General features: G+C 36.8%; 1 protein-coding gene across 1 annotated transcript; it reads right to left on the bottom strand.

Annotated features, from left to right (window-relative positions):
- Positions 1-4,526: 4,526 nt before the first annotated feature.
- On the bottom strand, positions 4,527-11,871 carry LOC103999716 (protein ACTIVITY OF BC1 COMPLEX KINASE 3, chloroplastic). Its single transcript, XM_009421541.3, has 8 exons — positions 11,385-11,871; positions 11,089-11,316; positions 10,662-10,997; positions 10,018-10,573; positions 9,625-9,811; positions 9,143-9,509; positions 5,582-5,728; positions 4,527-4,799 (listed from the first exon to the last, which is right to left on the bottom strand). Exons 1-7 carry the CDS (start codon positions 11,724-11,726, stop codon positions 5,603-5,605), a joined length of 2,142 nt encoding a protein of 713 aa, XP_009419816.2. The 5' UTR covers positions 11,727-11,871; the 3' UTR covers positions 4,527-4,799; positions 5,582-5,602.
- Positions 11,872-15,042: the final 3,171 nt, after the last annotated feature.

Here is a 15,042-nt window from a genome sequence, read left to right as displayed (position 1 = left end):
AAATTAAGTAATAACTCCAAGAACTCACAAGGAAAAATCATGATTCATTTAGAAAATCTCTTCTCAAGAGAATATCAAGTAAAATAGTAAAAGATCGATTAATGAGAAATTTTATTTATAATAAAATCTCATGTATCGAATGTCGAGAAATCAAAATGATGATTTATATAAAAAATATCACAAGTTATATTCAAGAGAAAAATCATCATTCATTTTCAACTCATTCAATTTATCACATCAATATTTCTTAGATATGCATGATACCAAAACATGGTTTTAAATCTTCAACATATAACATGCATAAATTCAAAAATTGAAAGGAGAAGGGAAGAATTCAAAGGTACGAAGATTTCAACCATCTCATAAACAAATGTAAGACCAAGTCATGAATCCAAAATTCCATGAATCAAAATGATCATCAAAGGTAATCTCATGTTATTCCAAGAAATCAATATCATGATTTTGATAAAACTCATTTCAAATTTAAATCATCAAAATCACTTTTATGGTTCACAAAATTCATAACATAGGTAGATTCATGATTTCATTGATAATATATTTTCTCCTTTTTTTAAGTATTTGATTTCATGTTAGCATGTTTTTTCATTTATGTTAAATGAAAACATGCATCAACATTTAGGATTGAAAAATGAATTTCGTCATAAAACCATCAAGATCAATAGATTCTCAAAAATGAATTGTTATGGTCAAGAAAATCCGAAAATGAAATTTAACACTTTCATGCATTCGGACATGGTTTTGCCATATGTTTTTCAAATACACTCATGAAAATAACATATGCTTATCATCATGTATAACTTAAAATCTCATGCATAAAATTGTCAATCATTGTATCAAAAACATTTAATATTTTCATTACATCATTATGCATTACTTCAAATCAAACATGATTTCATTCAACAATGTTAATCAAACATGATACACATTATTACTTCTTAACCATGATTTCATATTTTTAATCAAAATCATTTTGTTTGTTTATCATAAAATATATAATATTATCATTTTCGAAATTACTAGCATGATCATAATTTTTGTATTTTTATTTTTAAACATGTAATTTTTAAGAAAATTAATTCTAAATTAAAAAAGAAAATACATCATGAAAGCATCAAGTAATTTCAAAATAAATGAGGGGGATTTCGATTACCTTTTCATTGAAAGCGATTAAGGCGTAGTTTGCCACCTCGCCTTTCTTGATTTTCTCCTCGTCTTCGGAGGAGCTCGATTCATCCCACTTTGTGTTCTTCTTCTTTGGCCTCTTCCTCCGTTCAAGTTCATTGTTTATTTTAGATTTTTGTTTAATAAACTTATTAAGATTTAGTGTTTGAAGTTCAAGTTCATCATTGTCTTCATCACTTGAGTCATCGCTCAAGTGGTATTCATTTGTCCGGGATTCTAAATCCTTCCTGTTCTTTGGAAGGTTGTTTTGTTCATCATGTTCATCATGTGCATTGTGCACCATTTCATATGTCATCAACGAACCAATTAGTTCTTCAAGTGGTAAGTTGTTTAGGTTTTTAGCTTATTGTATTGCAGTTACTTTTGAATCCCACTTCTTAGAAAGAGAACACAAAATCTTGTTTACGAGTTCAAAATCCGAAAAACATTTGCCAAGAGCTCTTAAACTATTGACGACATCCGTAAAATGGGTGTATATGTCGCCTATAGTCTCGCTTGGTTGCATTCGAAAAAGCTCAAAATCATGCAATAAAATATTAACTCTCGAGTCTTTGACCCTACTAGTTCCCTCGTGCGTGATTTCAAGTGTTCATCAAATATCAAAAGTCGTTTCACACATCGAAACGCGATTAAATTCATTTTTGTCAAGTGCACAAAACAAGGCATTCATAGCCTTTGCGTTTAAAGAAAAATACTTCTTCTCCAAATCCAACCATTCGTTCATCGGTTTAGAGGGAAGTTGAAAACCGTTTTCAACGATATTCCATAAATCCAAATTCATAGAAATCAAGAAAACTCTCATTCGAGTTTTCCAATAAGTGTAGTCCAATCCGTTAAACAACGGTGGACGAATAACCGAAAAACCCTCTTTAAAGCCATGAAGAGCCATTTCTCTCGGGTGTAAATCCGAAATGAGAAATACCGGGCTCTGATACCAATTGTTAGGATTAGGAGCACTAAGAGGGGGGGGGGGGGGGTGAATTAGTGCAGCGGAAAACTTTCGACGATTAAAACTGCGTTCGTACGACAAAAGCAATTTCGATAGAAAAGCCGATTCGTAAATCACTTTAACTTGTGATCAAGCGAGATGCAGTTAAAGCGAATCTATGAAGGCAGTTTGCAGTTATGATGGAAATCAGAATGTAAGCTCAAACTGAAATATGATATTCGTACGATAAAACTGATTTACGTCTAAACGTCGATTCAGAAAATACTGAACTTTGAAACACGATCGTAAATGCGCAGAAGGCAGTAAGCTATTGAGGAGGTTTGCAGTAAAGATAATATGCTCAAAGTAAATGCAAACCAGAGAAGACGAGAGTTTATAGTGGTTCGGTCAATCGTGACCTACATCCACTCCTCTGATTCCTCTTCCGTCGAGGCCACCGGCATCCACTAACGATCTTCCTTTACTAGGTGAAGATCAATCTCCTTACACCCCTCTTCTCCTTTTACCGGGTTTAGGAGACAACCCTTACAAGCACTCACTCTCCTCTCTTAAACAGAATTCTAACACTTAAGCTAGAGGAGGGATTTCTCAACTGATTTCTACAACTTTTCTTTCCTTTTTTGCTCTCTTGTGTGTTTTACCTAGGGATTGGAGGGGTATTTATAGGCTCCAAACCAGTTTGAATTTGGAGCTCAAAACTATCATCTCCCGGAATTCCGGGGTCTGGCGGTTGCACCGCCTGGCAAAGCTCGAAGACTAAGCCTCTGGGCGGTGCCACCTCCTGTCAAGGGCGATTGCACCTCCTGCCAGAGCTTGGAGACCGAGCTCAAGCGGTTGCACCTCTGTCAGAGGCGGTTGCACCGCCCAGTCTCGCTCGGAGACTGAGCCCAAGCGGTGCCACCGCTTGCCTAAGGCGGTTGCACCGTCCAACTTTCCTGGGAGACCGTCTCCTGGGCGGTGCCACCTCCTAATATGGCGGTGCCACCTCCTAATATGGCGGTGCCACCGCCTACACTATTTCAGCTCATTGGTTGGGCTCCAAACTTGGCCCAAACCAATCCGAACTTGAGCCCAATTGGCCCCTACGTGGGTTATAGGATTACCTAATCCTAACCCTAATTGACGTGCTAACTACGAATTTAAAGACATTTCCTAAGCTATTACAAAGTCCGCAAATCAAGACTTCTTCCAGCGAACTTCCTGCGAGCTTCCGGCGGTCTTCCGATAAACTCTCGGAAACCATTCTGCGGACTTCCGGCAAGCTCCTAGACTTCACGATTTGATCTTGGCAAGTTCCGACGAGCTTCTTTTTGTAAGCTCCTAGACTTCTCGGATTTGTTCCCGCAGAACCTCCGACGACCGTCTGGACTGAGCTCTCGAACTCCCAACGTGATCATAGTCTTAACTCCGGCACAACTTCTGCTGCATTTCTTTCTTTCATCGTAGTTAATCCTACACACTTAAAACAAAACTTCGATCGAAACAATTAATCCTAAGCAATTAACTAAGTTGTCCGGCATGTCATTGGTCCCTCGATGCTTCGTCCGATTCTTCGGCGCATCGTCCTCTCCTGCGGCCTATTACCCAATCGACCAGTTGACTCTGCAACTCCGATATCCTTGGTGCAATACCCGCTCTTCTTGGCCCGATGCCCAAGTCTACGGCTCGAAGCCTTCTGTCGATACGTCGACCGATCCATCGGCCCGACGTTCAATCTTCTGACATGTTCCTCCGGCACAACTTGATTTTTCCTACTTTAATTGTCTCATCCTGATCGAAGCATCCTGCGTCACTCAAAACGCAAATTAAGACATAAACACAATTATCAATTGGTTTAATCATCAAAATACGAGATTCAACAAAAAAAATTATGTCGCTTACTCCTAAATTTTTTATATTTTTTAAACATGAAACCTATCATTTCTATAATAATGTACTAACCAATCAAGTGTCTCAACAAACACTTTATGCATTTGCTATTGTAAAGTCTAGCAATAACATGTTGCTAAAATCCCTCCATCTATATCCCTATTGTTATCATCCCAAAAATGACTTGGTGTAACATCACAAACCCTAGTCAACAAACTAACTTGAGTTTAAAATTTTAAAATTTAAAATATCTAAACTACATTTGATATTCTTATCATTGTATAAAAAATTAAAATGGTTTTATTTTCCATTAAAATATCAAAACCTTATCAAATGATGAAGACTAATTACAAGGATATATATATATATATATATATATATATATATATATATATATATATATATATATATATATATAAACAAACTTTGCCCCTAACGATGTTAATATAGCATATATGTCCCTCTAATATTAAGATTCACTTACTTTGTAGGGACATGCATGCAATTTCGTCCAAATAATATCTGAATTCATTGTCAAAGGCTTGTCGGTGGCACAAATCCATGGTCAAAGTACACGAGTGGTCATCTAAATTCAGCATAGGCACGTGGGTCCAAGGGGTTCTGACCAACAATAGTAAATAAATGTGTCGGATCTCAAAAAGTCAAATTTCATTCTAGTTTTGACGTACCCAATTTCTCTTCATGCTCACCGACACTTTTGTCCTTCCCCATGCATGCATGGAGCCCCCACGTAAATGTGACCATGTGAATCGTCTCCCTGTCACCCAACAACTTGCCTTGGTTACAAGACTTAGGTAGAACCTCACTAGATCCACAATTGTACGACTAAAAGATATTATACAGATAAAAAGAATTATACTATACAGCCGAGTATTGGAATCATATGATCTGGCTATAACTCTAAATTATACAGCAACCTATATGCATTGAAAATTGTGCATCCAAAAGGAAAGACAACATATAGTCAAATAAAAGAATTATACAACAACTTATCCTGAATTATAGAACCAGTATAGAAAGTGAAGTAAACGAACTCTATACATTCCAACAGTAATGGAAGCATTCTTCTAAATCGCATCTGGAGATGCCTAGGTGGGGAAAACAGGATTGTGGGTGACATTAAGATTACTTGCAGATCGAACAATGACAGCTGATGCATCTAACAATGGTTTTTTGTAACTTTGCAAAGGTAAGCGTTCGAGTAGTGTTATACAACATTCAGCCGAAGATGAGTTAAGTAGGAGTTGACCCCAACTGGGACCAGTCAATACAACCCAACCCAACCCAACAAGATTGCCCTAGAAATGTGGCCCAACCTGTCATGTTCTTTGGAATAGCTTTCAACTATCAGTGAAGAAGAGTATTTTTCACGAAGAGGATTGCAGTATTAATGACTAAAACATTAAGAACATAGAAGACTATGCAGGAGTATGATGATCAGAAATGGACTTTCATCCATTAACTGGAACGTATACACTAAAGAAGAGCATATAATCGAATCACATTTGCTGTGCCAAAAAAGCATGAGAGGACATGTACCACTGCTTAAGCTGGTAACTTCTATCGAGGAACAGAAGTGGTGGTAGGATATCTGAGGACTTGTTGTAGCAGTCGAGCTGCCAGGCGTTGTGTAATTCCTCCAAACACACGACCACCAAGGTTGCGAGCTTCTGGTTCTTCCAGAACCTGTGCAGTGACATGCTTAAGGACCATATGTAAATACTTGCAATGAATCTCTCAAAAGAGGAAATGGAATGCAAGTTTTTTACATGGATAGAGTTGATATGCATCAGGAGAACAAAACATTGAACAGCGATGCTGTTGTTTTCTTTTTCCTTTTTTATCTGTGGTATAATGGATTAAATAAAGAGCATGCTTTGTCTCATTCTGACAATGGACCAAACTGTGGTTCCATCTAACGATCTAAAAAGCAAACTTGTTGATGATGGTCCAACAAAATCATTTACCAGAATCTCAAACACATGAGAAATAGAACAACAAATAAAAGAGACTAACCAAAATGATGAGAGCCATCTAGCTTTATAGAATTTCAGAAGAATTATAAAAAATTTAGCAAAAAATCATCAATTAATTAACCTAAAAATTCTAAAAGTTGTGTGAAAAAATAGTAATCTTTTTTGTCTTTCTAGGTGCTAACCTTGAGGCTCTACTTTCGTATTAAATGCACATTTTTTCTTCTCAGCCCTAATAAGTTGTTTTAAAGCTATTTAAGTTTCCTAGAAGTCACATTGTAAACCTACCCTACACCCCATTGGGCCTCAACTAGCAACAAGAGTTTCAATCAACGACACGGATTCTTACACCTCCAACATCAATCCCTTGCATGTGGAGTTGGACTTTAGAACGACTGTCCCTTCGGAATTGGTGAACCAATTAGCTCTCGATGCTTGGTAATTTTTGAAAACTTCACTAATACTTTTGTCAAAAAAAAATCGTATATTTTGTTATATTATGGTTTTCATCGCTTCTTCCCTTGTTTTCTCCTTTTTTTTTTTTCTATTTATCACTATCTCTCTCTCCCCTTAAACTACAACTAAGGCACCATTCAAATTTTAAACCCTTGAAAGTTGTCTTGGGAAAAAAAAAAAGTGAGAGAACCACTTGAATCATTGTATTTCTATCTTGTGCAGTGTAACAATTAACAACCTCATTACCAAAAAGTAATTTGTCAGTAGCATTAGAATCATGACCAAGCAATGTGAAAACCAACCCAAAAATGATGATTCCCAAAACTAAAAGAGTGAGGTAGATACCCATAGGGCTAAACTAGTAGATCATCACATAATGTTGAACTAGTTATCTGATCAAATGACCTAAGTTCTAATAGCGCTCTCCAATGCCTTGAAAAACGACATATAAATAAGGAGGCTGATGAGTCAATTAGGCAACATGACCATTCTCCATAATCTATAGCTTCTAATCAAGGAATTTGACCTACTCCTTAAGCTCTACTTCAAACAAATCCTAGATCCACATATAGGACACTTGTTCATAATCATGCTTCAACAATTCCTAATGACCAAGTTTTTAACCTTAATGATGAATTCTTACAACCTACTAGAAACCCACAAATCCAAGTAATGGGTCAACGAGTTCGGTTTGGTGACAATTTGAGGGAAATGATTAGAAGTGTCAATGAGTTCGGTTTGAATAAGTTGTTTTAAAGCTATTTAAGTCTCCTAGAAGTCATATTTTGAATTTTTAAAAGGCATACAAGTTCCCTAGTATATTACTTTTTAGAATCATTGTCTTCATTAATTATACTAAGACTCCTAGATCCCTATAAATAATAGAGCTTGTCAATGGATGAGATATTTCAGATTTAAATGAAAAGATATTGCATCCAACCTCTTTCTCTCCTCTCTAATCACTAATCTAACCCCTCTCTTTCTCTGCTCTCTAATCTCTAATCACATTCCTCTCTTTCTTTACTCTTTAATCTTTAATCTCACTCCTCTTTTACTCTCTCTCTCTCTCTATTTCTCTACCTTGTTTTACATCACCAAACCTTAATATACAAGCTGTACCCTGTTCTATCGGACATGCCATTTATGAATCTCATGTTTTAGAAAGCAATGGCTGAGACTCCATCAAATTATGTAATGTCTTAATCGTTGGTTTTATGATTGAAAATACAGCAGATGATGCCTAATCATTGGTTTTATGATTGAAAATACAGCATATGATGCCTACACGAAGACCGGCATTTGGAACAATAAAAATCTAGATATTCATATATGAGAACCTTTTTAAAAGGCTAAAGAAGCCATGAAAGGACTTCAACAAAAAAGATCAGATCAAACTCAAGCAGTATAATCATAACATCCAATTGTCCAACTTACGTTAGTGGATGTCTAACTAGGATAAGGACAAAACACGAATGTCTACCATATGAACCCTCATCAAGGCAATTCATTTGTTGGCTTATCAGACAAATGGGTCATCAATAACTAAGATATTAGAAAAAAAGAAATATCAATAAAAAAGTATCCCATTTCTAAATCCAATATCCTCAGACTAGATGAAGGAACCTCAGACCAGATGCAGAAGTACATCAACAAGTACAGAACTTATTGATGGTTAGGAAAGGAAGGCTTTTGATTTTTATGGCACATGCTATAATTGTAAGATCATAGAATTAGTACTCACTTTTATTAATAGGGTTTTGGTTATGGTTTTATTGCCTCGATTAAATGCCTTTATTGGTTATGGTTGGACTACAAAGACATATTATCTAAACAGAGTTTATTGAAATCCATTGTGATTGTCATAAAGAATATTTTTAATTCCTTAAATTCAGAAAATACTTCGGATAATTCCTTTAATAGTGATCTGGAAAATACTTCATAGTTCAAGTCACTAGCTGTGACATGCCCCTATATTTGATCAGAAGCCAACTAAATTTGTACTAGCAGCATGAATCATGCCAATGCCATACCAAACAAACATGTCAATGACACAAACTCAAAAGGACAAAAAAAACGAAAGATGTTGGTGGGTAGGGTGAGGAGAAACAAACAATGACTCACATATGGACTTGAAGATGCCTATAAAACATTAAAAAAGCTTGATCAAAGCTGCACTGATGTGAAGCTCCATTGAAGTGGGAAGTTGTTGCTAAGAGTGTATCGGTATAATATGTAACTTTGGTAGGTATGATAGAGCTACTCATAATAGAGCTACTCATTTCCTAAAAGCTTACAATATACTTATCAATATAAACTTATAGACTAGATTTTTTTCGCAATCAGCTTGTACACTAGTGATTGGGTAGCATACTTAAGGAGAGTGGTTTAGATTCAGTGGATTCTAAGGATAAAAAACCTTTTGGCAATCACCACACAAAATTGAGATGCCATATTTGATCACTTTGATAACTGACCATGGTTTGAAGGTTAGATTTATAAAAAGAAAATGGAGAGGCAAATTTGCAAATATCAAAAATTTGTGGGTTGTCTCCAATCTAACATAATAGTGTACGAAGCAAAGTCCACAATTTTAACTGCAAATCTAGACCACCATGTAATTTTGATTAGTGCATACCTGATAATGGAATAATGATAGTGTAATTGGCAGTACCTGCAAAATTGGTTGCAAAAGGCTTGGATCAAAGTCATCTGACGATCTCAATAGGCTCCATATTCTTAATACTCTATCTCGAAGCTCTAGCATCCGTGCTTGTTCGCCATCACTAAGCTTAAAAGGTCCACTTGTATTGCCATTATTGATCAGGCCCTTCATGAAGTCAGGTATGGATTTATATGCATCAATCATCGTACCCAAGACAATAGCTTCAGTGACACAAACAGCCTCTTTCACAAGAAGAACTCGTAACTCTTCACCATCAGGACCCAGTAATAGCTTCAAAACAGGTTGCAAAGCTTCTTTAGTAGTAAAATCTTTATCCTTTCGTCCTTGAACAAGAAGGTTCTCAAGCCTATTCCACCTGCATGCTAGGTAGAGGTACCACACAAGTTAATCCTGACTAGGTGACAATTCCAAGTAGGTCCAATGACCAATCATAATATATTGCACCAAATTGAATCAATTCAGTTGCTTGCCTGAATCTGCCATCTTTGAACAATAGATCAATGAGAGCATCTCTAAGATATGGATTTGGATCAGTAAGAAGTCTTTTAGCAAAATATGGATATGAGGCAGCAAGCACCTTAAAGTTTGGATCAGCATAAAGGGCTAGACCTTCTAGCACTGTGAGTGACCTCAATATTAGCGCATAATACGCTGGAACTGCGAGCAAGTAAAGCACACTATAAGTTAACAAACTTGCTAGATGTCAATGTGTTGTATATCTAACGTAATTTTAAATATATGGCTAGCAGAGATATTGCAATTCTAAATCAGCATAAATGCACAAGTCTGCTCTCTGGAGTTTTTCAAACATAGATGAGCAATATCATGAGTGAAGTCCAATGCTAGGTACAAATAAAACTCACCGTTAAAGGGATATTGGTATAAAACATTTCCTAGACCATCCACAATGGTCTTAAAGTTGAGCTCACTTACGGTTGAATTGAGTGCATCATCAAAGAAATTCCTAAGAGCTGGGACAATTGGAGATACATCTACATCACATGTTAGAAAATTCAATGCATAGTAATCACGTGCCATGGCATCATAATCCCGATTAACCATGTGAACTACATGACCAATAATAGCAGATCTTGCTTCCTCTGGTGTTTCGCTCATCATACCAAAATCAATAAAAGCAAGTTTTCCCTCTGGTGTTGCTAGGAGATTACCAGGATGAGGGTCAGCATGAAAGAACCCATATTCAAGCAATTGCCTTAAGCTACATTGGACACCAACATTAACCAAGTCCAACATCTTCAAACCTTGCTTCTCGATGGCTTCTTGCTCACTAAGCTTAACCCCATTCACCCAATCCATCGTCAGCACCTTTGCACTAGTGTAATCCCAATATATATCTGGCACAAGGACTTCTTTCTTGTCAGCATATAACTTCTTAAATCTCCGTGCATTCTGGCCTTCCTGTATAAAACACTACTGTAAAACATTGAGGCATATAGAGTTTCTTATCGACTGGATACATATTGTAATGGACTCATGAGTTATGTACCTGAACATAATTAAGCTCCTGGTAAACCCTTTTGGCAAACTCATCAATTAGAGCAACGACATTGGTGGAGATGAAATCAACGTGCTTATTTATCAGAAAACCTATACCTCTCAGAAGATAAAAATCCAACCCAATTGCTTCTTCAATCCCTGGCCTTTGCACCTTAATGGCGACAACCTGGCCTGAGCACTTAAGCTGAGCCTTGTAGACCTGGCCTAGACTCGCAGCCGCAATCGGCTCTGCCGATATGGCCGAGTAAAGGGAATCGAGAGGCATACCTAGCTCCCTCTCGATGCAAGCAAATGCTTCCTCATTCGGAAACGTCGGGAGCGCATCCTGCTCCAACAAGAAGAACGAACCAGCCGAGAAATTGATTAACGATTACTATCAAGAACAAAGGGGCAATCGGTTAGACCGAGCAGGAGACCTGTAATTCGGCGAGCTCCTCCAGATATTCGGGTGGGCAGATGTCCGGTCGGGTGGACAGGCCCTGCCCAATCTTCACGAATGTCGGTCCCAATCGCGTCAGGGTTTTCGTCAGTTCCACCGCCCTCTGCCGCTTCCGCTGGTCGAGCTGCCCTCGCCGCTGGTCCACGGATAGCTTCAACGCGAAGGTGCCCAACGCCGTGATGATCTCCATCATCCTCAACAGCACCTACCACCAACATTACCAACATCAAGAAGCCGGGGGCAGAGGGAAGAAACCCTCGAATTGAGACTTACCTTGAGGGGCCGAGAGGCATATTTGGCTGCGAGGACCTGGGGGCTATAGACGGTGGCATTGGCGGCGCGTGCCAAGGCTCGCACCTCAGCTTGCATGTCAACGGTGCGATCTGTGGAAATGATGGAGAGAGGAGCGGCGGGCGCCTGCGTCTCCACCGGGAGCTCCATGGCGTAATGCCCTCTTCCTGCGCTGCCCCCGCCCTTAGTCTTGGCCGCGGGGCCGGGCCGGGCCTCGATGAGTGCTGAGCGGAGTCTCTGCCGAGAGGCCCGTTGCGGCGCCGGCAGCGGCCTGAGCCGACGTGCCGGGGACGGGGGTGAGGGGAGGGACAGGGCGACGGCCATTTCGGTGGGCAACGGCCCGAGAGCGGAGGAAGGAGGCAACACCGCGACGTGCTCGATGATATGTCCTATTGTTTTAAATGAAGAGATGAAGAGATTGCCGTCTCACCCCGCCGACTGGTCGACCGGCGAAGTGGGAGGGATGGCGTTCTCTGGGCCCCCTCCTCCTTCCGTGGCCGCTGCACGTGAAGTGCACGTGGACCTGGACTCAAGATAGAAGCGATAAGAACCACAATTATTGTAAATACTTTTGCATAATTATAAAGCAATAAAGACACCGCACGAATATTTGGGCACTTAACTTTAAATAATACTATTTTTTAAATATGGGTCAATGCATAGTTATAATATTTTTATAATATATTATAATATTTTTAATAATACTAAAAAAATATTATAATATAATGAAAAAAAATATTATGTTATAATATTTGTATACTATATTTATAATATTTTTAGTCATATTAAAAATAAAATATTATAACATATTTTTGAAAATACTATAACATAGTGTATAAACACTAAACACAAAATGTTTATAAAATTTATTAAAAACACTATATTTTAATATTTTTATATGATGTTATAATGCTTTTTTTTTATATTGCTGAAAATCCTAAGATAGTATAAAAACATTGTAATTTTATAAACATTTTGTGTATATTGAAATTTTTATAAAATTTCAAAATGTTTATAAAAACACAAAATGTTTATAATTTTTTTATAAAATTTTATAAAAACACAAAATGTTTATAAAATTTATTGAAACACTATATTTTAATATTTTTATATGATGTTATAATGCTTTTTTTATATTGCTGAAAAATCCTACGATAGTATATTGAAATTTTTAAAAATATAATATATTTCTAGAGAAAAACTAAAAAGATTTATTATTTTCATAAATTCATCCAATTTTCTTCCTTTGGTTTTTTTATGAGTTTTTTTTTAATTTTTAATCACTTAATTTCTCTTTTCCTTATAACTTTGAATCCAATTTTCATACAAAAGCAAGGAACTTGTTTGCGTTTGTCTTCCATCTGTTTGATCGATTGTAATGACTCATACGATTGAAAACCTATTGAATAGAATGAGATAAATTTGTCGAAATATGAGTATCATAATATATGATGATTCACGCAAAACTTGCGTTTAATCAAAATGACATCTTTGTTACATTCATCATCGTATGAGTGCAACTTAGAATAATTAACGAGTCTCTACAAGCTTTATCCATCAGTCATATGAAAGGAAGCTCGTAGATAATTTTCTAAAACGGATTGTCACAAAATAAAAACTAAAATCAGAGATCCTTCGAGACAAATCACCTTTAAATACTTGGTATAAGTATTAATATTATTTTTTTATTTTTAGAAATATTTGATCTATATTTAAAATTTACTTAAATAATTACTTTTTAATTCAAATCGATCACAAATCCATGTAAAAAATTACTCGTACTGTGCAATAAGTGTTTCGTATTCCGCGATGCGTTTGGTTTAGAGCCTATGAGATTTATTAAACTCTTAATCTTTTACTTTGATGTTATATTTTTAGAGCAAATTTTTTAAAACACTTCTATCTTATAGAGTGCCAAAATACTATTTTACCTCTATATCATCAACCTCTATTATGACTATCGTTGTCTTGTTTTACCATACTAACATAAGTAAACGGTGATAGGATATAAAGTTAAACGGTGATAGGATATAAAGTGAAATAAACTTTTATATATGAATAAATATTAGCGGGCTATAACACAAAGCAAAATTAAATGGAATCACAATCACATAACACCAAGATATACGTGAAAAACTCTTTCAATATGAAGGGTAAAAATCATGGGGCAAACTAGAGATAATCCACTATAAGAATAATGAATATAGAAATCTCAATATCTTGCTCAAAACCCTAACAACAATCACAAGAGAATAATTTGGATGGGATACAAGGATCACGTCACTATGCACAATATTTAAATCCTCCATAATTCTCCCCAAGTAATCATAGTAAAAATCTATTATAGATCTGAGCTAACTTGAGATGAAAACACTGTTAAATGATTGAGAACAGTCTCTCTGTGTTGTCCTTGTCTTCTTCCCTTTTTTTCTCTTCTTTTTCTGCCTAGTTCTCCTCCTTTTTCTGTCTCTTTTTATAGCCACCACATCCCCCTAATATAAATTAGGGTTAGATTAAGAGGGGGTGAGCTGTGGACTGATAAAACCCACCTTGGGCTGAATATGGGTTGTCAGCCCAACAACCTCTCCCTTCAGCAATAAGGGAGGCTGTCCCATGACTCCTCAATGTGAAGCCATACTGACCAGCTGTCAGAATATTTTCTATCTTTCTTTTGGTAAGATCTTTGTTAACTCAATGTGAAGCCATACTGACCAGCTGTCAGCATATTTTCTTTCTTTTGGTAAGATCTTTGTCAACATGTCTGCTCCGTTGTCATTTGTTTGAATTTTCTGAAGCTGCAACTGCTTCTCGTCAAATACATTTCGAATCCAATGGTATCTGACATCTATATGCTTTGACTTGGAATGAAACATTGGGTTCTTACACAAATGGATGTCACTCTGGTTGTCACAATACACCACATAATTTTTCTGTTTCAGCCCTAATTCTTGTAAGAATTCTTTCATCCATAATATTTCTTTGCAAACATATGTAGTAACAATATATTCTGCCTCTGTGGTGGAGAGAGTAATGCATCTTTACAATCTGGATTGTGATGATACAGCTCCCCCTACAAAAGTAAGAACATAACCTGATGTGGACTTCCTCGTATATATATCTCTTGCTATATCTACATCTGTGTAACCTGTCAACACAGATAATCCACCTCCAAAGCTTAAACAAATCTTAGAGCTCCCTCTGAGATATCTAAAAATCCACATCATTGTTGTCCAGTGCTCTTTGCCTAGATTTGCAAGAAATCTGCTAGTAACACTAACTGTATATGCGATGTCCGGCCTTGTACATACCATTGGATACATTAAACTTCCGATTGCTGAAGCATAAGGAACCTTTTGTAGTTTCTCCTTTTCCTCATCACTTGATGGACTCTGTTCTGAGCACAACTTGAAGTGACTTGCAAGTGGAGAACCAACTGGTTTTGCATTGCTTATACTGAATCTTTCCAATACCTTCTCGATATATTTCTCCTATGACAACCAAATCTTCTTATTTTTCCTATCATGAAAAATCTGCATAGCTAGTATTTGCTTTGCTGGCCCCATGTCCTTCATTGCAAAAGACTTACTCAGTTCTTTCTTTAACCTGTCAATTATAGACATATCTTTCCCAAGAATAAGCA

Source organism: Musa acuminata, unplaced genomic scaffold (assembly GCF_036884655.1).
Source record: "Musa acuminata AAA Group cultivar baxijiao unplaced genomic scaffold, Cavendish_Baxijiao_AAA HiC_scaffold_1137, whole genome shotgun sequence".
NCBI classification, from domain to species: Eukaryota; Viridiplantae; Streptophyta; class Magnoliopsida; order Zingiberales; family Musaceae; genus Musa; species Musa acuminata.
This window is presented reverse-complemented; position numbering and strand designations above follow the sequence as displayed.